Source organism: Felis catus, chromosome B4 (assembly GCF_018350175.1).
Source record: "Felis catus isolate Fca126 chromosome B4, F.catus_Fca126_mat1.0, whole genome shotgun sequence".
NCBI lineage: Eukaryota > Metazoa > Chordata > Mammalia > Carnivora > Felidae > Felis > Felis catus.
Genome location: NC_058374.1, coordinates 31,348,763 through 31,376,124, shown reverse-complemented (window position 1 = coordinate 31,376,124; position 27,362 = coordinate 31,348,763). Strand labels below are relative to the sequence as shown.

General features: G+C 40.6%; 1 protein-coding gene across 20 annotated transcripts in view; it reads left to right on the top strand.

The window, feature by feature from the left end:
- The window catches only part of PARD3 (par-3 family cell polarity regulator), a 678,503-nt gene that overhangs the window by 571,367 nt on the left and 79,774 nt on the right, over positions 1-27,362 (top strand). Inside the window, exon 23 of one of the 20 annotated variants that reach the window (XM_045061116.1) lies at positions 20,885-22,941. The exons of 18 other annotated variants lie outside the window; for them this stretch is intronic. In XM_045061116.1, coding sequence (XP_044917051.1) covers positions 20,885-21,083 — 199 coding nt within the window. In that variant the 3' untranslated portion in view covers positions 21,084-22,941. Of the gene's footprint in view, positions 1-9,032; positions 9,097-20,884; positions 22,942-27,362 lie in introns of those variants that run through there. One more of the 20 variants, XM_045061117.1, reaches the window with a different exon arrangement.

Here is a 27,362-nt window from a genome sequence, read left to right as displayed (position 1 = left end):
TCTAGTATTTAATAAGTTATTTTGTCCTTGATGGACTAGCATGTGTTACCCTGATATGTGGTCTTGTGTGTTAGCTTCACATAAGGCCTCAGGAGACTAGAATTTGGGAACTAGCTTGTTCACATGTCCCCTTGTCCACCTTGTTTCCCCCCTGAAGAAGGCATTCCAAATGTTGGGCCCTCACTGCACTGTTACTGAATCTCATAAGCATCATGAATTTTTACTTTTCAGGGCTCTTAGTACTGGCCACCAGCATTGACTTGATTTCTTCCAATTGAACTCTCATGTCTTTTGGTTGGAAATTTCTTGAATGCTTCACATCTTCTGTGAGCTTCCCTTTCAGCCCATATTTGGCATGGCTTCCTCACTGTCTGGCCTTAGAAAATGTTGGGTTAGTTTAGTTAAGTACAAGATCCAAAAGCAGAGACCTAATCTTAAAATATCTTTATGATGTGTTATTCTCAGATGCCACTGATTAGAGAACAAATTCATTTTTTCTCATCCCCATCATCTTTCTCCTTCTGCATCCCTAATCCTCCCTGTCCTCCTCATCCCCATCCACCATGCCCTCTACCCTCCTCCCTGCCCTCCATGCCTTCCTTCTGCATCCCACACTCCCTGCCCTCTCCTTCCATAAGGTAGGATTATATCACCTATTACAAAAGTCACTTTAAGGATGACAGTGGTAATAAATTGTTATTTCCAAAGGTTTACAGAAGTATTGGTCTTATACAAATGGAGTCTTTTTATGAGTGTGGAAAACGATCTGTGCCCTTCTTATTTTGATAAATCAAGGACAGCATGAACCAGTGCTACAGGCAGTATCAAGTACTTAGCACTCACTGTCTTCCAAGTGATGACAGTAGTATCTAGCTCTGCCTTCCTGGAGAGAGCCAGCGAGCGCCCAGGGAGGGGACAGCAGTAAGGTGGCTTATGCCAGCCCTCGAGGGTGATGTCTGAAGGAGGACCAGAATTCCCGGATTTCAGACTCTGACCTTCCATGCTGGAAATAATTCCTGATCACCCACACGAGTCTAAGGAACAAGAATGATGCTTTGATGGGTAATCATAACTAAAGAAGCCATTTGCCCAATATATAGTTAAAGAAGAAACAAGTATTTATTCAAAACAAATAGTTTCTTTTTCTCAGAAAAATGCCAGCGGTTAAGGTGGGGGATAGACTTTAAGGAAGACATTAACCCAGAACATGTGAACCAAAGCAATTTCCTCTAAAGTGTAATTGGCTGTAGTGTTAATCTCTATGTCCATAGTCAAAGAAATCACCATTATAGTTTTCACATGTGAGGGAAGTCAGAAGTGCCTTGTTTACATTACTGCCATTTATGAAACATTTAAAACAGCTATTCTGCTGAATAAACATTCAAGAGTCTGAAGGATAAGCATATCACTTAAACTTCGTAAGACTAAACTTTCCAAACCATTTCCTGCCAGAGGGACCCAACAGCAAAATTGCAAACTCTGTGCCCTGAGATGAGATAGGCCGAATTAGATTAAGCAGCTTACTGTTGACATGTCTATTGATCTGGGTTCAGTGCAGTTTCCTGTCTCTGCCAGCAGTCAGATTGCTGTATACAATAACACAGTGGCCTGGTTTATGTGAAATTGGGGACTCCAAGCATCAATTACTCCAGGAAGGCAGTGGCACTGGGAGATAAGGTTAAGCTGCTTGCAGTGTTTAAGACTGCTAAAATCCAAGCAACATGTTTGCTGTCTAAAATGTTGCTTATAAATTTGACAGTGTTCCATTTATAAAATTTCCAAAGAGATCATCCAGTGTTATTCTCTGCAGGTAGTAGTACAAATAGCATTATGAATGCTTATTGTTAAAGCAGTGTAACCCACTTACTCAATTTCATGTGTGTTTCTTAAATATTTATATCAAGGTATTGAACTGGGTGGCAGGACGTCAACAATGGTATGGAGCCATCTTAGACCATCAGCTGTGCCCAAATGAGAGAATGTAGTTAATGTAAGAAATAAATGTCAGCCATCTGATGCGAATATTTTGTTTTCTTTTTTCTGGGACCAACTGAATAGATTTAGTCAACTGCCTTCTTGTATTTCTAATACCCACTCGTATGTTTTTAGAGAGTACTTACTTTCCTAATGCTAAATATTACATCTATAATGCAAAAAGCATGGAGAATACAGAAAAGCACAGTGGAAAACACAAATGTCATCACCCAATGATAATTATTTTGTTCTTGGATACAAGTATTTCAGGTATTATTTTAAAATATGTGACTCGCCTTCTCTCCCCCTCCCCATGTCTTTACGAAGCACTTATTTACAGTTAGAATATAATTTGTTTTTCTTTTCTTTCTTCTTAGTTAAAGGAGGTATCACTTTTCTTAGAAGGTTCTTACCTCTTACTTCAAACATTATAGAAAGGATACAAGTTGAGCCTACGTTTACATACTTCTGTAGAGAGTAACAGAAAGATGTTTTTTAATCCATGGAGGTGGAGATCTTAAAAAATTCTTGATGGATCAGCTCTTTACATCTGTTCATACAAGCTGTTTCATACGTGAAATGTAACTCCCTATTCCTGTAAGAAATATTCAGAAAGCAAGTTCTATGCTCTCTGCTAAGACCTATGTGGTATGAATTGGATGAAAGGATACATTTTTGAAAGTGACATTTCAGCTTGCCTATCATGGCATTTTATGTATTTTTCAATACACATTTATCTCAGAAATATCTTCCTTACTTTATTACAGGTAGAAACAGAGTTTCATATAAAACTTAGGAAATCCCTTAAATACAGCGCTGATGAAAACCAGACTTGGAAATGTGACAAGTCAGGGCACATTTTGCTAATTTAATTGTATTTTCCAGGTTGACCTCCTGAGATTGGTACTGTCCTCAATAAGGCTTTGCAACATTTACACCGTACTTTTCCATTTTATATCTTCCAAAAGTGATACAAAATGAATGTATTTAAAATGTATTTAGCATTTATTGGCATAGTTTTAGGTTTTATCTTTTAATGGGATTTTAATTGGCTTTATTGCAGGATTTATGCAAGGTGCCTGGAATGCCAATAGGCGAGAGGGACCTAATAAGTAAAATGGGCCATTACAATTAATGCTAATATGACATCTGTTAGCAAAGCGAGTGGGTTAACTTCCTGACTGGGCCTGATACTTAAGGGAAACCAGGCCTGATCATTTTAGGTTTGGGGAGTTGCCTAGACTGTTTGAAATGCTGAAGACTCATGTCATAGTCTTCTTTTAATTGAAAAGTCCTGATCATATGAAGGTCCCAATTACCTTCAAAATACCACTTTCTGATATTAGACTTATCCTAAGAAAGACTCGTGAAAGGCCCTCCATATAGGGAGGGTACTTTTAGGCATTCATTATATGACAGACAAAATATAAACATTTTTTCCCATTTACATGGTGGTGGTGGCAACAAGGAGGAGGGCTGATGGGAGGAGGCTCATGAGCCATTCTCTCCTGTGTGCACAGAACAGGTACCCCCAACTCACATTGTGTGATGCTGTAGAGGTCTTTGTGGTCAATTTACCTTGTCACTGTGATGTGGAAGGAAGAATTACCGACCGTTTTCATAGGAATTGCATGTGTAGCCACATTGATAATGCCAGTGACTTTAGTATGATTCTCTGAAATCATAAACACCCACCTGCTCCCAACTTGTAGACCCCAAAGAGATATAAAGTAAGGCACTCTACTTAATCAAAAAAGTCTATATGTAAAAATCAGCATGAAAAGTTACCCTGTAAAAAGTCAAAATTAGCTGAAAAATGTGTAACAGAAGAAAGTCGGTGGTTTGTCATTGTCAAATGAAACAGTCCGAAAATGTGGGGTTGAACTGGCTGCTTCACCTCTCACCCTGTGAGCTACCCAAGGGCTGGTACCTTGTCCTCATCTCTTTTATTTACATACCCATCTTATCTCTACTCCAGGATGGTGAATCCTTTGAGGACCTCTTCATATCCCCCACAGAACCTAACCAAACAGGAGACCATATACTTAGAATCCTCAGTAAACACTTATTTAATCATTGACTTGAATCAAGTTAGGCCAGTAAGTTTTCTGTGTCTGGGTAGAATGTAGGGAGTGAGGACAAAATAAAGGTTGACTTCGTCTGATGGAAGACTTGGTAGGGGAATGGGACAGATTGTAAGGGCCTAAAGTGGAGTGAAGAGCATAAAAGGAGCCATTGATTGAAGTTTTAGGTTAATTTAATTAAGGGTGGAATAGAAGAGGAACGACAGGGCTTTCAGGATTCTTGTGAACCTGCCGTTTGGTGGGACTGTTGTTGAAGACCTCTCTCCTGGACTCTGCTAAGAGCTTCTTAGTTGGTTTTAGTCACCAGTTTCTCCTCTCTCCAGTCCATCCTCCGTATGGTGTCACTCTTGATTCATGAACAGCCTTTCTTAGCCCATTAGCTAAAGGATTGTATCCAGGCGTCTTAAACTCTTACTGTGAACGTAGCGCTGTCACCCCACTGCTGCAGCCTCTCCCTGGAACCCCCTGTAAACTCTCCCACCGACTTTCCACCGTCCCCTATTGCATGAGGGGCTAAAGGACATACAAGGCATGTCTTGGCCTTGTCTGCCTTATGGTTTTAACATTTTATGGTTTTACATTGGGAGTTATTTCCCTAAGTGAGGTTCATTTCTGAATATCGTTGTAGTCCTCATAGCCAAGCAGAGTATTCTCACTTCTAAATGATGGAAACAAAGCTGGAAAAAAGAAAACAGAAAACAAAATCATGATGCCAATTTGGGCTAAAAGAGACTGCCACCAGGGATCAGGCTAAAACAATGGAAAAGACAGAAGGCGGCTTAGGGAGGTGTTGACAGCCACAAGATCCAGAAGAATGGGCCAAGGTTAACAGGACTTCAAATCCTGGCATGAGTTTATTGAGATACTTTTAATATATATTAGTGAAGTTGTAGGAATGTAGGGAAATAAAAGTATGGGGAAGGAATACTAATTACGATTGTCTGATTTCCCAGTATGGCTCAACAGATAGCATCATAAATTAAGCTAGGTGATAGTGATTTGAGCACACTTAAGTAGAATGGGCAGAAATATGCATGGGAGCAAAATATAGGCCAAAAATACATAGGAGCAAAAAAGAATTTTTTTTATAAATTCTAAATAAATAACATGCTACATGATATAACACAAAGTGGCCTTTCCCGTTGATGGAAAGGAGGAAATACAATGTTCCCTGCTCTTTTTTTCTTATTTCTGCCTCTTTTTTTTTGGCTTTGCCATTGTCCTCTCTCCTGTCTGCTTACACACCCTCCCCAGATTCTGAGCATTTCTAAGTGTACAGTCATTTCCCGATATCATGACTCTGAACTTAAAGAGGAAACACCTACTTTGTAGAAGGTGTCTTGGTAGAGAGGAAAGGGCCTGCCCACACTTTGGGGTCAGATGGGCCAGACTGGGCCTACAGCTTTACTCAGCCACTTCCTGTCTTTAGGGCCCTCGACATGTTTCCGTATCTATTGGTTGGGGGCAATTACACTGACCTCACAGAAGTGTAAGAATTAAGGGTCAAGGGAAGAGAATGAACATTTATCAGTATTTATAATGTGCCAGTCATAGGTCAAAGGCTGAAGGGCTGCGTATGCATTCTCAGTTCTCATGACAACCGGGTGAAGTAGGCATGATTAAACGAGATAACACATGTAAAGACCTTGGTATAGCAAGTAGGGAACAGTACATTGTCACCTCCTAAATTTGGGGGGGAGCCAGATCACAGCAGGGATTGGCACCATACCCCATACTGTCACACTATGTTGAAAAATTAGGCCAAAAAGCAATTGTCTGTTTCTGAATAGTATTGTGGGCTGAATTGTAGTTTTCTTAGGAATCAGATGGTTGAGATCATCCCAGCCCACTGCATGTCCCGGGAAATGAATCCAGGCTGTGGCTGTAATGGCAATGAGGTAGGATGCAGAGGTGAGGTCACTCTTGTTTCACAGTAACAGCATCTTCTCAGGTAGCAGGTTTGTGATAATTAATATCTATTATGTCAGTCCAGAGAGAATGATAAATTATTTGTTTGCTACCAATGGGTCTATCTTTCTTCCTTGTATATAGAAAAGCTGTAACAACTTGAGCTGTTCCAGATGCTACAGAAGTCATAGGCTTCAACGCAGGGATGGTATCCTACAAGAAATCTTTCCATCTCCACTGGTCTCATCAAATTCTTATCCAACATTTACATGCAACATATATGGGGCAATCCACCCATGAGAGAACAGTTCTGATTTATGTTAACATATCACTGAGAGATTAAACCACAGCCTTGATGAACAGAGGAAAGAAATAAAACCTGAATACAGCTGACCCTTGAACAACATGGTTTGAACTGTGTGGATCCACTTGCATGTGGATTTTTTGGGGTGCAGTACAGGACTATAACTGTATTTTCCTTATGATTCTCTTAATTACATTTTATTTTCTCTAGATTAAGAATACAGTATATCCTACATACAACACCCAAAATGTGTGTTAATTGTTTATGTTATCAGTAAGGCTTCTGGTCAATAGTAGGCTAGTAGTAGTTAAGATTTGGGGGAATCAAAAGTTATACATGGATTTTTCAACCACACAGGGGTCAGCACCCTAACCCCACATTATTTAAGGGTCAACTCTACTGCTATTCCTCCAGTTTCTCCTCTCTTTCCCACCCACAACATGAACACACATATGCACAACATGTACGCATATGGACGGATGTGCACACAACTCATATTTATATTGATCGTGGTAACAGAGGAGATATGCAAGATAGTTTCTTATGTTATGTGTTGGGAAACCCTCAGTCCTGGCCTTGCACATATCACACCAAGACAATATCATGCGAATGTTCACAATTTGACATAACTTCTAAAAAAATTCTTCCTATCCTTGCAATATGTGGATACTTTTAGAAAGATACATGTTAAAAAGTCAGGGAATCTAATCTGCGCTAAGTAGGATTTTTGGCAACTGAGGGTGAAGGTTACGCATGAATGATAAACTGGTTACCTGTTTTGGATTTCTGTCTATAAACGTCTTACCCCATACAGTTTTATCATTACCACAACTCTGTGATTAAAATGATAATGTTAATGATAACTAATTATGATAACTAACATTTATTAAGTGCTTTCTCTTGCAAGAATTTGTATACATTCCCTCAGATTTCACAGCATCCTTGTGAAGTGGACACTATAAACAACAACAACAACAACAACAACAACAACAACAAAAACACTTTGCAGTACACAGCATGTTTACAGACCTAGAGAAATGGCTTAGCCAAGCTCCCGGAGCTACCAAGCAGTGGAGTTAGCATTTGAACCCATTGGAACCCATGTCTCTCGGACTCCAGCATCTTTGTTCCTAGTTAAGAAAATGGAGTTGAGAAATATTTTCCCTGTTTATAAAAGGTGTTAAATTTTTACTCCCAGGGCAGCTCCTCCCTGTTAGTATTTAACATTAATATTAATATTATTTCACAAAGGACAGAATCAGCTATGCTTTGCTGCTCAGAACGCTTCCTTGCCCAAGTTCTAACACTGGCACTGATCATGCTTCCATGTGACTTCTACCCCTCCTTCATTTCTGGAACGTTTAATAGCATGACATTGAGAGAAGTAATATTGAATCCTGACAAATAATCGCCCAACCAATATTCTGCTAGACTTCTTGATGAGAAGATGTTTCCTACGAACTGAAGTTTGTTTTTCATTAAAACAACCAGGACATTCATATGCTGTTCATCTCTTGACCCGAGAAATGAAATTTAAAAGAATCAGGGATTCTTAGGTTACTGATGTGGAAAGAACATTTGAAGTCATTATCCCCCTCTTCTAGTTCATTTTAAATGACAGAATTAAGGTTTCCTTTGTTTTACCTTTTTTTTGGGGGGGGGTCAAAATATATGAAAATTTAGTGTGCATTAAAGTGGTTATCCTCAAATAATATTAATTTTGTCCTTTGGTCAAAATATTCATATTTCTGAAAGTTTAAGGAACTTGAGATATTTAAGTTCTTGGAGAAGTGCTAAAGGGTCTGTTTTTTACAGAGATTTCAAACCGTCACTGTTCATTAAAAAAATTACAGAATCCCTTTACAATTTTTTAATTGTTTATTTATTTAGATTTGAGAGAGTGAGAGAGAGAGCACAAGCAGGGGAAGAGCAGACAGGGAAGGAGAAAGAGAAAATTCCAAGCAGGCTCTGCGCTGTCAGCACAGAGCCTGATGCGGGGCTCAAACCCATGAACTGTGAGATCATGACCTGAGCCAAAGTCAGACACTCAGCCAACTGAGCCACCCAGGCGCCCCTACAATTTTAAGATATCAAAACCTATGTCTGTCAGCATCTGAAAGGCGCCCAGAGAGCGTGTCCTGAACCCCGCTGGTAGCTACAGAGCAGCCTGGCATTCTGGTGGCCTTTGGCTCCTTGGGGTTTGTATGTGAAGCTCTAAGGTGGATGCTGTTGAAGCATCGAGGCAGTAAAGGTCTGATTGCTGGAGATGGGCTCACTGCTCCTGCTCACTGCTCTGTTGCCCTGAGGGAGGAGTACTAGGGAACAGGCCTGCCATGCACCACGCATTCCTGTTGCCACCCTTGCTATGACTCTTTCCTGCCTTATCCATTCTCTTTCACCCTGTGCAAAATGAGACTCCCGAGAAATCGTCTCTCAATGTGCCTGTGCCACTAGGTGTGGTATATTAGTAAACAGTCTTGTTAAAAATGAATTTAAAGGCCTGGCACACCCCAGTGGTGTTGGCAAGGATTTGAAGGTAGAGGACAGAGGGATATCATTAGCATTATTTTTATGAGAACTCACTAATATTACTGTTCTCATCTTGAACAACTGAACAGTCATATGCAAAACCTCTGTAATTCAGCTCAGCCTCCCACATTGGGGCCACCTGCAGGCAATCTTCACTTATACGTCATCATTATTGTCAGTTACTTTTCTTTGCTAAAATACTTCTTTAATGAATGCTATTATTTGCACTTTAGAGAACGGCTCATTATTCCTGATTTGACTTGTGTCCATGATGGCGACTGAATTCTTAAAAAGATGATACATGTAAGAAAAAAGGTAATTTTTATGTTCATGGCTATGTGTCTCTAAAAAATGCAGTTCTGCTGACTTATAGCTAAAAGCAGCTCATTAATTAGCAAAAGTACTTAGAATTGTTTTACACCATAGAGAATATTTAAGCATTGAAAAATTGGAGAAGTATGTTCTTTCCGTGAGAATCCTAGGCATATTTTGTCCAGAGAGAGCTCATTACTTTTTCCTCTCTTATACAAAGTTAGACCATGGCCTCTTTTGACATAAAATTTTTACTTTCTGAAAAAGGACAGGAGGCACACTTTTTTCTTTTTACATCAGCCATTCGGAGTTTACTAATAATGCTTCCGTGTCCACTCTGAAGGGAATTTAAATCACCTTAAGAACTAGAATTATACTGGTTATTTTTATTTCAAGCTGGGATTAAGAAATTTAAAATGAAAGAAACACTTTTGATAAATAGCAATTGAGAATTCCCATTAGGTTTACTGTGTCTTTATTAGTGCATGTTTTGGGGGACTTGTTACAAAAAAAAGGAAAATCATCTTTTCTTGGTTGAAGGAAGGTGGTATGTGCATTTAACCCTTCAGCAACTGCAGGCATTATTTATGTAAGCAGCTTTGCCCTGAGTAAGTGAAACTCAATCCATGGTGTCCCAGAAGCAGTGACCTCTGACACTACCTCTGGGGGCAGAGGGCAGTTGTTCTTCACCCACCTTGGAAATGCTTTTACCAGGAACCCCAGGGCTGGGGTTTCACTTCTGCTCCACGCTGATTTGTTTACATTAAATTAGCTTGCGGGACATCAGCTATATCCTACAGCACTTAGTGTAAGGCTGTTACTGAAAACCATGGCTGCTGTTCTTATTTTTATTTATTACTTTTTTTTTAACCCAAGAGTTGCAAAACAGCCATTTGAATGGGAGATAATCAGAAGACTGAATCTTAATGAATCATGAGTCTCTGTATAATATAAAGAGGAAATATATTTTTGGAGCAAATTGCGGGTATAAGGTTAATAAATCTTGTTTATCTGATTAAATTACAAACAGGGAGGCATTACCTGCCCCAGACTCACCAAATACACGGACTAACATACCTGCAGTCATGCACACACCATGACAGATGATGGCTTCATGTTGGGCACAAAGGAAGTGGCACCTGGGTGCCTGTTGGTTGATGAAACCTTGTAGAGTCCGCTATTGAGCCTTTTGAATTATAGGGTGGTACCACTATTTTTTCTGACTACTTTCAAGAGAACTTCCTCCAGAAGCATACAAACAGGACAAAGCCTGGATCCAGTAGGAGCTTGACAAATCTCAGTAGCACAAGGAAGGGCATAAGGGGGCCATTTGGGGCTCACCCAAGGCAAAGGTAACCATTTCCTATTTTCTGACAGTGCTGGGTTTGCTGGAACATTGTCATGGTGACCAGTGACACCTGAGATCTTTAAGTCTCGTTTCCTACCCCAACGTACTACAGATCTGGCATTAGTAGCCAGCAGTGATGGGTCTCCTGTCCAGCCCTGTTCTTTTCACTTGCTGTCTCTGAGCCATTGTATCTGGCAGAGTGCTTGCTCCTTGTCACCCAGCAGCCTCCTCTCACACCTGCTTCTGGACCCTCCAACCCTCCTTCTGTCTTCGCGAGAATGAAGTAAGAGTCCAGTGAAATATGTATGTGATTGACTATCAGGTTGTATACCCGAGCAAAGGATTTTTCACCTCCATTCCTCCCTCCCTACCTACCCCCACCTTCACATTGGTCCTCAGCCATGACCCAGTGGGGTTTGGTGACAGCAGCCCTCAGATACCTAGCCCCAGGGGGTGGAGGGGACTCTATACACAGTACACACCACAGTGTGCTGCTTCCTCCCAGTCGAAACAGCCAGAGCAGAAACAAGCCAGAGAATCCTTGGGATCTGTTGCAGATGAGGTTGAAAAAGTGAGGAGCCCTGAGGAACAGTATCAGGAGGTGCGTCTTTGCATTTCTTGAGGACCTGGTCTCTGTTTCCATTCTTGCCCCCACTTTTACCTTTTCTATCACCGTGCCCTCTTTTCCTGCCCTCTCGCCTCAGTTCCTCAGGGCTTGGCATCCTTCTCCAAAATCCAAGCCTGTGTCCTTGTCTTTGTGTCTGATACCTCATAAGAGTCATGTGTGATTATAGTTCATGGATTTACTTTTGAAAACTGATCAAGAGAATAGAGTTGGAAGGGAGTTTATGTTTAAAAAACCTTTTTAAACACTACAAAAGTATTTGAATATTTAATTTCTTTACTAATACATTGAAAATTTTTTGCTCATTAAACTTGGCCAAATATAGCATTTTATTAGAGATTAGGTCAGCCCAAGAGTATTTTTAAACTCAAGCTCAGATATCAGTATAACAGACTCAATATAGTCAGATCAGGCAAGTTCAATAAGCAGGTATTCAAGATCTCAGCTCCTGCTGATTTTCACCTGAAAGTTCCAATAACTCCAGCATCAGATGTCTCCTAGTTGAGAAATACAAAATCAAAGACTTTTTCCATTGTTAAATACATAACACATCAAACTGATTTCACTGGAGCCCTGAGGTTGCTGTTGACGAAATGTGCTTATGATGCAAACATTTACAGTGTGTTATTTTAATTTTTTTTGGCAGATTATTGTCCCCAGACTCAAATTATGCCTTACATTTGTCCTAATGATGCCAGTACAATTGTTTTGCTTCATTATGGCTGACTGTCTAAAGCTACCTTTCCCTTGAGTCACTGAAAGTTTTATTGGAGTTCTTTAATATGATCATAAAAATTAATGAGCTTGTAATTAGATATAAGAGAAGCAAATCCAAAGTTTGCTAAACAAACAGTTGTTCTACTTATGAAGAAAAATCATATTCTGGCTAATGTCCACATTAAAAAAGGTAATTGGAAAATTAATTCAGATTTCTCTTCTAACTTTCATCCATCATTGAAATCAATACTATCAATAGCATCAACCTTCCATTTCCCAAGTGAGATCTAGGCTTAGTCAATACATTTACTATAAAGAGAGCTCTAATCAAGGGATGGAATAGAACTTCAATTCATGAATATTCCAACTGTAATCGAGCTGCCACTGACTTTTAATTAGAACATGAGAGAAATCTTGAACTCTTTCAAAGCATTCTCCAAAATATATCAGCTATCTCCCAAACTTCTCTTGCATATGAGCACAGCACTTTCACGCCATCCCTATTTAATAACTTGATTATATTTTATACTATAGCAAACCCAGTCACTGATATATCAGCAGAACTCAAGTGAGTGGACTGGGGGCAGTGATTTCTCTGACTCTGGGAACACTTGCTTCACATTGGAGGGTTCTGTCGTTCTATCTCTTGGTAGAGGCAGAAAGAAACAGAGCCCTCTTTTGCATTATACCCATCCCAAAAATGACCTTAGACATTAAACTGCCATGGTGTCTTGGCACAGGCAGAGGGAGAAACTGGAGATGTGTCACTGGAACTGAAGCTGGCAGCAGGGCCTGGGTGGTGGGGAAGGTGACACTAGAGAAAGGGAGCCATGCCCACTGGGTTGTATTCAAATGCAGACCTCAGTGGATACAAACTCTGGACCCTCAGAATGCCAGGCATTCTCAATTACTGCCAGCTCAGGTGGCCATTGTCACTGAGTGGATTTGCTAATCTTATTTTTTTCTGGATCTAAGCCACTTGTCTCTCGTGTGTGAATAACAATAGGAGAAAAAGATCCATGTATTGTGCCTTAACTATTACCAGGAGACATATTAAACATATTTAGACCTATTTTTCTTTTTTTCTTCTCCTATTAAGTTGAGTATAAACTCATAAAAAGAATGGATTCTACAATGAAATTTGATGAATGCCGCAATATGCAAAAGCATCACTTGAAATACAAGGAAGAGGAGGTTTATCTTACTGAGTTCGCAGATACATTGGGAAGTGGTTTGGGTCACGGGCCATGGCCCTGGTTCTGGATCTGCTGTGTGAAGTCACTTAACTTCTCTGTACCTCTGTTTTCATCCTCACTTATACTCTATGATTTTTGGGCAAGAAATGATGTTTTCTTCTTCCAAAGAGTGGATCTCAATCTTAGTAAGTTCTTCACACCTCTCATCTGTCAAATGAAAAGAGGATGTGTACCGAACATGCTTGACAAGTCTTTAAAATATTTTAGAAGCTCTCTGATCCTTCTCTCCAAACACAACGATGTTCTGGGGTAGAGATCCTGTCGTTCAACTTTGTCTCTCTGGCACCCAGGGCAGTTATCAGCAGAAGTAAGCACTCAGCACTCAGTTGCTAGATGAGACCCCATGTCTCCTCATTTGATTTTCAGGGTATCGAGAGCTCTGTATCCTGATGGGATGCTTACATGAGTCTCTTAAATATATTAAATTTCATTCTTTAAAAATCAGGTCATTTTATTTTTAAATTCATTCTTGCTGTAGTAAAATGCATTTTACTTCTAAAATTATTAAATTCATTTGCTTTTTAAATTATTTTTTAAATTTCTCTTTATTTTTTTTTAATTTGTTTTTAATGTTTATTTTTGAGACAGAGAGAGACAGAGCATGAACGGGGAAGGGTAGAGAGAGAGGGAGATACAGAATCGGAAGCAGGCTCCAGGCTCTGAGCCATCAGCCCAGAGCCTGACGCGGGGCTCGAACTCACGGACCGTGAGATCGTGACCTGAGCTGAAGTTGGACACTTAACCAACTGAGCCACCCAGGCGCCCCATTATTTTTATTTTTAATTCATTTTAATTTTTTCCTTTTCTTTTTTGTTTAATCTCTTCATGTATCAACACTCATTTCATTTTTTTAACAATATAATTGACATTTTTGGGCGTATATAACTATGAATTGTTAACATTTAGAGCCTCCAAAAACTCAATTTTAATTTCTCTTTGATTTTCTACTAATTTATTTAAGTCAACTTGTATGTATGCTGAGATAAGGATCTTCCTCTGTTATAAAGTGTTATTTTTAAAAAATGAGAGAGGGGCGCCTGGGTGGCGCAGTCGGTTAAGCATCCGACTTCAGCCAGGTTACGATCTCGCGGTCCGTGAGTTCGAGCCCCGCGTCAGGCTCTGGGCTGATGGCTCAGAGCCTGGAGCCTGCTTCCGATTCTGTGTCTCCCTCTCTCTCTGCCCCTCCCCCATTCATGCTCTGTCTCTCTCTGTCCCAAAAATAAATAAACGTTGAAAAAAAAATTTAAAAATGAGAGAATACCTGTTTTCTTTCAAGAAGGTTCTCACAGTGGAAATAAGATCTGATTTATCAGCATTTCCTGAGGAGCAGCTACTAACAATAATATTAGTGAATTGCTTTCTTTTAGTGTACTGTGTGCCAAACACTGCTCGCTGTATGTAACACAGGTTCCTTTACTTCATTCCAGGAGCCCCGTCAGAGTAGATGAGTGGACATCCTTCTTTGACAGATGAGAAATGAGAGACTTGGAATGATTGCACAGTACATGAGGACAGAGACAGGACTCTGTCTTCAAATCTTGCCCCGTTCCCATTCCAGGCTGCCTCCCTGTGAGCAGATACCATTTATAAAGATGATGTGGCAGGTGTGTGTGTGTGTGTTCGCATGCACACACAGGCACCCACACGTGTCCTGGAGGGAGGGAAAGGGGAGATTTGCCAAGAAGCTGCCAAAGAGTTTGTTGCACGTCTACCCTGTTTATGAAATAGCAGAGGTGGGTGCAGGGACAGCCACACTCATCTACATGCTTGTGTTGACCACGGCAGCCAGCTGAAAAACCATCTGCTATTGGAGCCCTGGTGTCTGCGTGTGAGCTTTTGTTCCATGATGCGGCAGTAGGCCTAGTGTGGGAAGAGCCAGCGGCCTGGTGACCAATGCTTTGTCCCCTTCTTCCTGTTGTCACTACTTGGTATCTCTTGATGTTCAGTGCCCAGCTAGCCCCGGTTCCTTATTATACATCAAGCCGAGCAGTTGGACCAGCACCTGATACCTGATGGGCGACTGATACCTTCTCGGACAATAAGTACTAAGCCCTGTGACAGAAGGCTGTTAACAGTTTCCTTTTTCTGATACAGACTAAGACTCCTCAACCAGAGATGAACAAATAAGCAGATAGATCCCATGTGTTGCCACAAATCCATTTCCTGACCCATTTCTTCACTCTTGTGAGGTTTTAACTCCCTCAGTTTCTGGCAGAAGTTCCATGGGGCGGGGGTGCCTGGGTGGCCCAGTCAGTTGAGCAGCTGACTCTTGATCTCGGCTCAGTTCATGATCTCATGGTTCGTGAGTTCGAGCCCCATGTTGGGCTCTGTGCTGACAATGCGGAGCCTGCTTGGGATTCTTTCTCCCCCTCTCTGTCTCTGCCCCTCTCCACTTGCTTGTGCTCTCTCTCTCTCTCTCTCAAAATAAATAAATAAAAACTTAAAAAAAAAAAAAAGCATTCCACAGGGCAGCAGCCAGCTTCCTCTAACGTCTTCACATCAGCAAATACCACGCATCCCTAAATGTATTAACTGTCTACAGGAAATGTATGATTTCCTTTTTGTTGTTAGGAGGATCTGGAAGCCAGCACTCACAGGGGCTCTAACTGTCTGGGTGGCGTTAGGCCAGGTCTTTAGCCTCTCTAAGCTGTGAAAAAGAGTCGTGGTTCTCCCTGTCTCATGGGCTTGGGGTACTAAGTGAGACAAGGAATATAAGCTGATAACGTAGCTAGAGATCAATTAGTTACCATTATCATCACCATTCATAACAAAGATCTACATGATCATAGCCTCAAGGATAATTTATATATACAATTCTGCTTTTTTTGAGCAGGCCTTTACTTACCATTGGCTGTCTTGATTACTTCCTTGCCTCAGCGCAATTCGGGATGTACACGTAATCTCCTGGCATCACTGGACCATTTTTTCATGGATATAATATTCGACTTTTTGTTGGGCTATGCGATTGCTCCTCGCACTTGAGGAATAGTCTTTGGTACAGAACCTAGGAGGTTGTAACTAAAAGCTCACGCCCTTCTTTGGGCCCAGTTGATTCACCCGTTCTGATTAGTCACTCAGAAGAGAACGGTTGCATCTTCTGTGTTCAAAAGTAGGAGGAGGGGGTGCCTGGGTGGCTCAGTCGGTTAAGCATCTGACTCCTGATTTCAGCTCAGGTCCTGATCTCACGTTTTGTGAGTTCGAGCCCCACATCAGGCTCTGTGCAGACAGTGCAGAGCCTGCCTGGGATTCTCTCCCTCTCTCTTCCCCTCCCCTGCTTATGCTCTCTCTCAAAACAAATATATAAAACTTAAAAAAATAAAAATGAAAAAAAGGAAGAAGGAAGGTGCTGTTGTTCTATACACCTGGTCCAAAGGTGAATTTTGAAAACTGTGAATGCTTTCTTCTGTTCATGTTATTATTCGTATTTCCTCAAGACAACAGACCCGCCCTTGCTGACAGGTAACTGAAGTTAGGACTGCCCTCAATGGCCTTGGAGCCAAGCAAAGCTCCCTGGTCACCTGCTTGAAACCATGACTTTGGCTTTGTTAACTCAGCTCTGCCTGCGCTAACCAGCCACAGGGGACCACCTGCTCAGAGCACTTGTTATTACCTCTTGGTCCTCACGCAGTGCTTCTCTCTCCAGTTCTGTGTGTGGCTTGTCTGTGGCTTCTGCAGGTCAGTCTTTATTAAGGGAGCCCCTCTGCGCGTGGAGTAGGGTGACACACATATTAGGGTGAGTTTGTAGCTCTCAGGTCACTGCCCAAATAAATCCTTGGTCTGGGTTTAATCTGGCAATTTTGCTTTCCCTTTGTAATTGCCTACTTTGTGACACCTTTTGAGGGAATTAACTGCTTTTGACAATTTTGTAATCTATAAAGGAGTATCAGGGTGTATTTGTTGTTCAGTTGACTGTCATAAAACAAAATAACAGCCAGTGAAAATTTTCCACAAAAAATAGAATAGTTCTTTTTTTTTTAAATAATAAAGGGAATTGTGTTCATTATAAAAATTCAAAATCGTAGAAAAGCATAAAGAAAAATAAAGATGATACCATGGTCTATCAAGATCCCTCCAGGACAGATCTCCGGATATTCCTGTGTATATGCACATGCCCACCAGTGATTTCAAATGGTTGTTCTTCTAGATTTCAAATTAATTTTAGTTAAAAATTGGTAAATTGGTAAAACTTACTGAAATATGATAAATCTTTCACTAAATATTGACTATAAGAACAAAAGACCAAAACATTAAAATCATGATTGTCAGGATTACCAGTGATTTTTATCTTCTGTTTATCATCTGAATTTATTAGCGTTCTTTGATAATGAAGAAATAAAGTGATCTAAAATTTTAATTTGGGGATGCCTGGGTGGCTCAGCATTCGACTTCAGCTCAGGTCATGATCTCATGGTTTGTGTGTTCAAGCCCCACATTGGGCTTGCTGCTATCAGCACGGAACCTGCTTTGGATCTTCTGCCCCCTCTCCCTCTACCCGTTTCCCACTTGCACACTTTCTTTCAAAAATAAAAAAAAAAAAAAAACATTGAGAAAAATTTTATTTGGTCAGTAATTATGCTTATAGAATTTTTTCACAATTTTAATTACTGCATCATCTTCTAAAAACTTGCTGCCGTCATTTCTAATGTGAAGAGGTATAATGTGGACATCAAGGTCCAAGATCATGTCTCATCCATCTCATTACATAATAACAGATTCATATTCTTCGTGGTAGGAGGTAGGGTTACACAGTAAACTACAGGGGAGAATTCAAGGAGACAACTAGATGATTTATATTAAAAAAAAAAAAGTACCTTGATGTGTTAACCTGGAGTCCTGGATTTGGTATTCACTCAGTAAGTATCTGGTCTGAGTAAGAGTGAAGGCTAGAGCAACTTTGATATCCTAAAGTAATTAAACACAAACTAATGATTTTTGCATTGTTGACGGTTCCACAAAGGAGTATGTACACACCAGGAACTTGGAGGTTGGTTTTGTTGTTGTTGTTATTGTTGTTTTTCTTTGTTTGGTGGAGGCAGACAGGTGGTCTCTATTTTTTTCTTAGAGGAAAACAGTGTATCGTCCTAAAAGTTCAGTCTGAACTGAGTGCCAGTGGGACAAAAACCAGGAGGCTGAGGGTTCATTCCAGCCCTGGGCCAATCAGTCCCTCAGACTGAGTAATTACAACATTCAGACCATCTGTGAATACTCAGAAGCCAACTGAATCTCAAAAACAAGCAAGTGTTTTTCCTAAGAATATATACATAGTATTTGGTCACTGCAAAAAATTGTTCAAGATATGAGCTAGGTAGGGGTGTGTGTGTGTGTGTGTGTGTGTGTGTGTGTGTGTGTGTGTGTGTTTGCGGATGCATGCCCTATACATATACACACACTTTAAATTTGGAATAGAATACATTGTTTGAAGATACTGCACTATTCAAATTAATTTAACTTAGTTCGGAGCTGAATATTTTCTCATCTAGGGAGTGCAGTTGGGAAAGCACAAGGTCATAAAGTGTAATGTCTACCTGTTTCCAGATACAAGAAGCCATTTCATAAGGTGGATGAACAGAGCTCACATTACATGGTAACATCAAAAACAAAAGACTTAGCTGACGGAGGCACTTCATAGGATGTTACACAGATAATTGGCTTTAGCTCTGGTCTTCCTCTTATCTTCATTAGCAATCAGAACAGGAAGAGTACGAAGTATTTAACTTAAGTATTACAAAGTATTAACTTAAAAGATACTACAGGTCAAAAGTAAGTAACAAGAAATGCCACTATCATGAAAGTCATGTGACAGAATGAGTTCAAAGCTTCCCTGGAAAGTCTGTGTATTTCATACATTGTTCAACATAAGGTGGGAGTTAGGACCATCCTGTATTTTATCCAAAGTTGTCAAAAACACAAGAGCTAGGACACAATATAAGGAGATGCAGAAATAGTAAGAATAAAGGTGATTGTAAAAGTGACTCCCCAATTACGGTGCTCCTAGATTAGATTTGATGGGGTAGAGACTAGCACAATTCAATGCACTCTAGATACAGCATTATGTCACAAAGCTGAGATGGAGTCACTGTATAGTCTGTAACCCCATGGAGCACTTCAATGCTGAACTCCGTCTGGGTCACTTATTTCTAGAAAGTGTAGACAAGGGGCCTCCCAGGCCAGCAACAAGACTGATTAAAGGGATGGGAAAAGTCATTATGAGAACAAATTAAATGACATAAGAATGAATAATTGGGCTAAGAGGGGGTGAGGTAAGTTTAATGTAAATCAGCTCTATTATAGCTCATATTTCTTGAAAGCATAGTCTGTGCACCAAGCACCACGTAAGCGCTTTGCGTGCATTCCGTCGGTTTTTACATTTCTCTTTCACAGTGAGTTACTATTATTATCCACATTTCATAAATCAGGAAACTAAGGTTTAAAGAGATGGTGAATGAGCATGCCCAAGATTTTGTAGCTAATGAGTGGCAAGCTTTCTGCTCGTGGGTGATGCAAATATGTATTCGTTTGTGTGCATACATAGAGCCCGCCCTCTTCCATTTGCTGACATCACACACCTCTTCCTCAAATTCCGTTTGGGGTGTTTGCGCCCATCTACATGACTCTAAATACATTTCTAAGTGTTGCTTCTTATGGCACCTTCTGTCCTTTCTCATTTTTTATGTAACATATGATGTCTGATATTCTTAGTTATATAAATATATCCTGTCTCCTAAATGGAGCTAATTTCTTGAGAATGGTAAATGTGTCTCCTGTCCCAACACATAAACACACTATAAATGTTTGCTTTTGAAGTCTATGCTTATCATTTGTCTCTTTTAAAGAATTTTTCTCTGACAAGCACCTAGCATGTCACCATGTACTGTCAGTTAATACTCACTTTGTATCTTAATGTGTGTGTGTGTGTGTGTGTATTCATAGCAAGCATTCTGTGCACTGCTTACTATATACATTACAGTCACAGAATGCCTGTTCCAAGTGCCAGACAGGGCTTGAACGGAAAAGAGCCAGACACCTTGCTCAGTGGGATAAAGAAAGTCCACCGTCAGTGCTGAGGATCTTATTTGTCTAAGACTAAATAAAAATGGGCACATAAAAAAAATCAAGTTTATTTTAAGATTGGGATGAAATAAGATGAAAATTTAAAGTAGAAACCACAAACATTGGATCAATTGTGTTCAACCTTTTTGCAGCTCTTCTGTTGGATTAATTATCGACCTGTTTTTTCCTTAAAACACTGTTTGGCATATTATTTGTACCATAAAGCAATTTGGAGTCTCCTGTTAGCATAGAGAAATCGTTTTGGCACATCTAGAGATATTTGAAGACAATTTAGGGTGTTACAATATTAGGATGGAGGATCATTTCATTATTCAATTATTCTATTCTGCTACAGCAAAAGTAGCAAATCTGTTTTATAAATAAGCATATGTTGAATTATAACTTAATGGATAAGTTCACCAGACCTTTCTCTAATATATGTAATCACTCCTGCTATAAAAGTGAAGTTTACAAAGACAGACTTTTCCTAAGCATTTAGATAAAAATAGTGTTTCTTGTGCTACAGTCCCACTGGTACTCTTCAGGGACTACAGGTGCTAATTTAGATACATATCATCCTCAATCCACAGTGTGTCCTCCATCATCCACCTCACAGTGGCTTGAGAATGGAGGGAGAAAAGTGTTTGCTTAAAAAAATAGCTTTCGCATGTTATAGGGTATTCATCGTGATTTCTTGAATTATTTTAGGAAACTCAGTTCTCACTGATTTCCAGAGACCACAGTTGATGTATAAATTCCCTAATTTGTTTACTTTAGAGAGATCGTCTCAAGTGCAGCATCTGTTTTTGCTTTTTCTGCGCGATCTTGGTTTTACATCAGGAGGACGGAGGCACGGGGAAGTCACGTGACCAGCCAGAGCCCACACAGGAAGCTCCCGGAGTCTGATGGAACTTGCACCTCCCAGGATTGCCCCTTGCCTCCCTTACTGCTTCAGAGAGGCAACTTCTATGCCTAGCCTTTCCACTGTTTTTCAAGGATAAACTCCATCTGCCAGATAACATTATTTTACAACTTGAAGAATGTCAAAACTCTAATTTTGCCTAGGCATGTCTTATTTTGGACAGGCGGCTTTCTTTCATGAAGCGAAGATCAGTAACCTAAAATTACTTTCAATATGCAAAGGGGAGAGCCTTCTGTAAGTGCAGTAGTTATTTATGAAGCTTGGGTGGGGGAGCTCCCGATCATGTTCCAAAGAAATCAGGGAGATAAAATTTTAATGTTGAAAGCACTTATATTTTAAGCGTTTTCCACCATTTTGCTCCCTCCACTGTTCTTGCAGAAATGGCTGCTGTAGGAGACCTATTCCCAGAGCCCTGTTTAGGCTCATGTTCAAGATCACAAGGAGAGGAGCACCCCATATTTTGTGATGTTAGTAGAAATACAAGGCATTGCAACCCAGGAAAGTTTCAAGAACTTCCATCTCCAAAAAAATAACCAACTAAATTTTCTGACACAAAGAGTGTCCCAAACTGGTCCTCTAGCTTCGGTTAGCACTTCTGTAAGGAAGGCAGAATTATTGTGAATATAAATTCAAGCTCAAGAGAAGAGAGGGATGTGGGGAAAATCCAATTAACTAGAGTGAATGTCATACAGAATAAACTACCCACTGCTAAAAGAAATAGTTTTTAAATTGGATGAATCTTTAGAGTAGAATTGATAAAATATGTCCTTATTGTATGAGAAGATGCACTTTGCAAATAATATTTTTCAGGAGGCATCATCTGCTTGAGAATGTTTCATGTTCTTATTAAGAAGGCGATTAGAAGTTTGGAGCCTTTTTCATCATTGTTATTAACTTGCAGGGGAAAATCTTCCTACTCCAGTATTCATTAAATGGATCTCTTTGTGTGTACAAATATTAAAAGTAGTCTTGAAAGCACTTTAGGTAAGCAAGGAAAAAATGCACTGTTTGTTTCCTCATAGCATTGACATTTTTATTTAGGGAAAAAAATCCATGAATTTACAATCTCTCCCTTTCTAGGTTTTTCAACATTTCTTGCAAATTGTATGTAAATGAATGCAAATAAGCAATCCTCACTAGCAAGCTGCTTAGAAGTGTAAAATGCATAAAATTAAGATGCTGGGAGAAACGTGCATCTAATTAAGGTAGCATGTAAAGAAATGTTTAAATTCAAATTAGATACTTCAGTGGAAAGAATTACTTGTTTAATTCAAAAGGTGTTTTGTACGATTCAGGGAAGGCTTGTCCTTAGCGGTATTCCCATTTCCTTCAAAAATCAGTTTTAGGGGCTCACGCTGGCTCAGTTATATTTTAAAACTGAGTTTAACCTAAAAGTTCGAATGCTACAACAATATGTTCTAGTTTTAATGCCTCTAACCCAGATGGAGAGGCAGGGGTGGTCATCATTTGAGAATGAGGATGGTAGTGATGTGGCTGTTTCTGTCCCATCCACATGGAGCCCCTGTGGTACTTCCGTGTAATGGCTTCATCCAAAGCCTTGAGACACGCAGACAAGAGCCAGCTAGTGCTTCCTGGATCCGAAGATTTTCTGTGCAAGATGGGAAGGATGCAGGTGCACTCCATCAACAACCCCCTACCATGCGGTTACCCCACTCAGGTGGACACATTCTTGATTCTTTTGGCAGTTTCAGGCATCTTCCAGTCCTGCCTGGGACAGAAGAAAGGAATTAGTTTAGGGGAGCCCGAGTGGCTCTGTCAGTTAAGCCTCCGACTCTTGATTTTAGCTCAGGTCATGATCTCGCGGTTCATGACAATGAGCTCCATGTTGGCCTCAGTGCTGTCAGCACAGAATCCCCACTTGGGATATTCTCTCTCTCTCTCTCTCTCTCTCTCTCTCTCTCTCTCTCTCTCAAAATAAATAAAAAAAACCTTAAAAAAAGCCTTTGGTTTAAATAAATGGAAGAACTCTTTGCAAAGCATAAAGCAGCAATGAAATTATTGAAAAGTTGAAGATCTGTGTTGAGAAGACATAAACTATCTTGTAAGAGTAGCGCTGTTCCTGCCCCAGATGCAACAACCTAAAGGGCAGACGGAAAAACAGACAGGAAAGTAGTTCGTGCTAGATTTTGAATGCTTGAGTTTGAAGCGTTCTGCTAAGTCCCATTCACATGGTAAGAGCTCTTACTTTCCACCAGATTGTGTGCTTAGACCAAGTCCTCAGATTTCAAACGCATCCATGTTTTAGCCCAGAGTATCTGTTTCCTGGCTTCAGATATAAAATTAGTTCATTGTTAGGAAACAGTTTTGATCACATGTAATATATAGAACTCTCTCAGTCTTGGGTCCTCTCATCCAAAATTCCTCTGTCTGCGTCTGACATAGGAACCAGGAGGCGAAGCTGATACTGTCGTTGTTCATTTGGAAGGTTGGCTGTCTCTTTCAAGCAGGGGCAGAAATCCTTCCAAATCAGTGCCTATCTGCATTTACCCTCTCTTCCCCTTGTGCCTCAGTCCCCATGCTCATCACTGCCACTGAGCCTGGACCACATACTGAGCCACTGATATTGTGAATTGGAAAGCATCTTCTGGCTGGTCTGTTTTTGAATCTCCAACAAGTTGGTTCAAGTTCAATCTAAAGAGTCATAGTTGTGTCTTCCTTGGGGCAGGGGATGTTTTCTGTGTTGACCTTGGATTATACCTTGCTGTCTGCTGGAGCCCTTCTTCCTCTGTCTCTCTGATTCCTTGGTACTTTAAGTGGCAATCTCAGCCAGTGATTGGTGTGGTGATGGCCGTATCCTCCACACAGAATATACCTAGCTGCCCACTTCGTATTTTTCCTGGAGGTCCCATGTTTCAGCACCATCAGCACACCCCAATTCAATTCGAAAACTTTCCTCCAGACAGGCTCCTTCCTGTCTTCCTTCTCAATTCTAGGTCTCTCCTGGGTAATGATGCTATGACCTGCCCCCATCTGCTCCCAAATCACTAGTGCCCCAGATAAAGCTTTATTTTTCACCTGAACTTATTATGGTAGCCTCCTACCTGCTCTCCTGCCTCTCGTCATCACGTGCCTCTTCACTTCTTTCTTTTTTACATCATTGACAAAACTTTTTTTTTGCTTGAAACCTGACACCTCTCTCACATCCCTGATTAAAGGCTTTTCTGGTGGCCCATCATCAACTTTGTTGATCTGGAATGGTCTGGACTCTACTTGCCCTGCCAGCCATTTTACTCTCTTCTGCCCACAGTCTCTGCTCAGGCTGGCTGCACTATAGGGCTTGTGAGGGGCCATGCCTATGTGTATGCCGTTGCTTCTGCTGTCTCTCTGCCTGAAATGCTCCTTGCCCACCGGCATCCTCTGTGTCTGCCTGGGAGCCTCCTCCCCTGCCTCCTGCTCCTCAGGTGAGGTGGGGTGGGGTGGGGGAGCGGGGCCTCTCCTCTCCCTCCTCCAGGCCTGAATTTGTCATGCTCTCTTTGCTTGCATGTAGGGCCTCTGGTTACAGCATTCATCAAACAGCATTGTAAATTGTTGTTCCCTGGCATGCCTCAGTATTAGGCTGTGAGCTCCTGAGGGCAGGAATTGCACTGGCTGAGAAGGTGCCCAGGGATAAGACCAGATCAGTGATTCTCAAGCTCTCTGGTCTCAGGATCCCTTTACACTCTGAAAAATTATTGAGGGCCTCAAAGAGCTTTTTGTTTATTTTGTGGGTAAATACCTATTGATATTTACTGTATTTGAAATTTAAATTGAGGGATTTAAAAATCACTTACTAAGACCTTTAAAAATCAACAGAAATAAACCTATTACATGCTACTATAAATGATACATGTTTATATAAAATAACTATTCTTCAACATTAAAAAAAGCGAGAAGATCATCATCTTGCATTTTTAGAAAGCTCTTGATGTCTGGCTCATTGAGAGAGGACAGCTGGATTCTCATAACTGCTTCTGTATTTGATGTGGTTCATTGGGTTGTTTTGTTTAAAGCCTATGAAGACAGTCCACCTTGATTGTGTTTCCTACATCCAAACTTGAAAAGTGATAGTTTCTTACATGCCATTGTGATGTGAAAACTAAAACTTACAGGGATAAACTTTTTGTTCTGCTATTCAAAATGCCTTTTAAGTACCTAAGTCTGAGTAACAGGTTTTTGTCAGTTGTTCTTTTTAAGTCAAAATGGTACTCTGTGAAAAGAAATGACTAGTTCGGCTCACAGTTCAGTCACACATGTGCTTTTCCTTGAGTCAGACAACATACTTTGGTGTATAACACAACAGCTTTATGTGTACTTGGTTTCTCCTGACAAAACATTAGAAAGATTCAGAGGTGCCTGGGTGGCTCAGTCAGTTTTGCGTTCGACTTCAGCTTAGGTCACTATCTCACGTTTTGTGAGTTCGAGCCCCATGTCAGGCTCTGTGCTGACAGCTCAGAGCCTGGGGCCTACTTCAGATTTTGCGTCTCCCTCTCTCTCTTCCCCTCCCCTGCTCGTGCTTGCTCTCTCTCTCCCTCTCTCAAAAATAAAATAAACATTAAAAAAAAAAGATATGTACTCAGGGGCAAGATTTACTAAAATTAATATTTACTGCTTCATCAAGGGTATGCCCAACTGAAACCTGCATTTATCTCCCTTCAAGTGCTTCGAGGGGAAGAATACAATGACCACCAGGATTATTGGTGCTACTGCCTTGATTGGTGCCAAACTTCCAGCTGTTTTATCAGCTCCCTTGCCCACTGCGTACCATCCATGCAAATGTTAATTCAGTGAAGAAGGGAAATAACGTCTTAGTATCATTATAAAGTAGTTCTGACCTTGTGGACCCTTTGAGAGGATCTTGGAGACCCCCGGGAGTCTACAGACCACACTTTGAGCACCAGGGTCATCAGTCAGGCAGAGGCGCTTGACAGGGACTACAGAAGTTAGTGCTGTGCCAGGAAGGGTGTGAGGGGACGAGTGGCAGGTCACATTGGGACTTTGGAGTCCCTGTGTTGGCAGCAGAGTGGAGCATTTCTGGGGAGTCAGGGAGTGGGAACTGGACATTATTGCCAAAAACTAGCCAGTAAGATTGAGTAAGCCCGATTGTGTTTAAACACTTTTGGAGTGGTGTCGTTATTCAAATCACATTCAGTTGCATGAATGTACTAGGTTGAAGGTACTTCTTGGTGCTCTTATTTCTGCTCTGTAGGTGTCATTCAGTAAATGGGCATATATTGGGCATATATATGCGTGGATCTGGTAGGTAAAACTTGGATGTGTGCACATCACTGGCTGGTTGGCCTCCCGGATCATTACTTTCTGACCCACTTTGTGTTTTATCATCAGCAGTACATTTCTTGCACTGTACACATCTATCCTGTTTCATATGTGGAAAACATTTGTTTACCATGGAGACCTCCTACTCAGTGGAAGCGTGGGAGACTCATTACTCAGTTAAAAGGTCTAGGTCAATATGATATTCAGAATAATCACAAATCATTCTAAACAGGCTAGCAGTGTTTGCTTAGGACTCCATTCAGGAGTCCTGCCTCTCTGTTGATTTCTTTAAAAATACTAAGCAGAAGACAATGAATCTTCAAACTCAGATGATTCCATTGTGATTGATCTGAGCCAATTTTTAAGGTAATTGATGATATTGCCTTAGTTGAGTCTGTTAGTGCAAATAATTATTAATCAATATGCTCTCAGCTCTTACTTCAGAAGATAATTCTAACACATGATTTATTCTGAACATTTCAATTGAGCTACCTTTACAAGAGGAAAATCAATTGGCGACTGGTCTAAAGCACTTTAATTATCTTCAGCTCTGTATTCCTTTCTTAGCCGAATTTACCCAGGTAACAGGCTTTCCCATTCTGGCAAGGGTGACAGGAAGTTGTTCATTACCATGGTACAAAGATAATATATGGTTCATCTTTGATTGGCTAAGTTGATTTAAAGTGATTTAAATACCTTTAAAACAAAGCATATGGCTTTACTTTGGAGAGTATAGTTAGCATTGCCCTGGAAAAAGAAGGAACATACTGTCAATTACCATTCAGTTGGAAAGCAGTTTGCTATAGCAGATAGTGAATGTCGTGAGTCAATTTCCCCTGCAAACATGGGGACACCAGAATCGTTGAAAGGATATAAAGGTGTGAAGCATTTCAGAGGCAAGGCTTATAGTACTCCCCCAATTGTTGCAGTTTTTGGAGATGCTTTGTGGCTTCCCTATGCTAAGGCTTTCCAACCTGGGATTTGTTGTTTTGCCCTTTCAGGCAATGTCCTGATGAATGTTGTGGTTTGATATTTTTTTTCTGTGAGAAGAGATGCAGA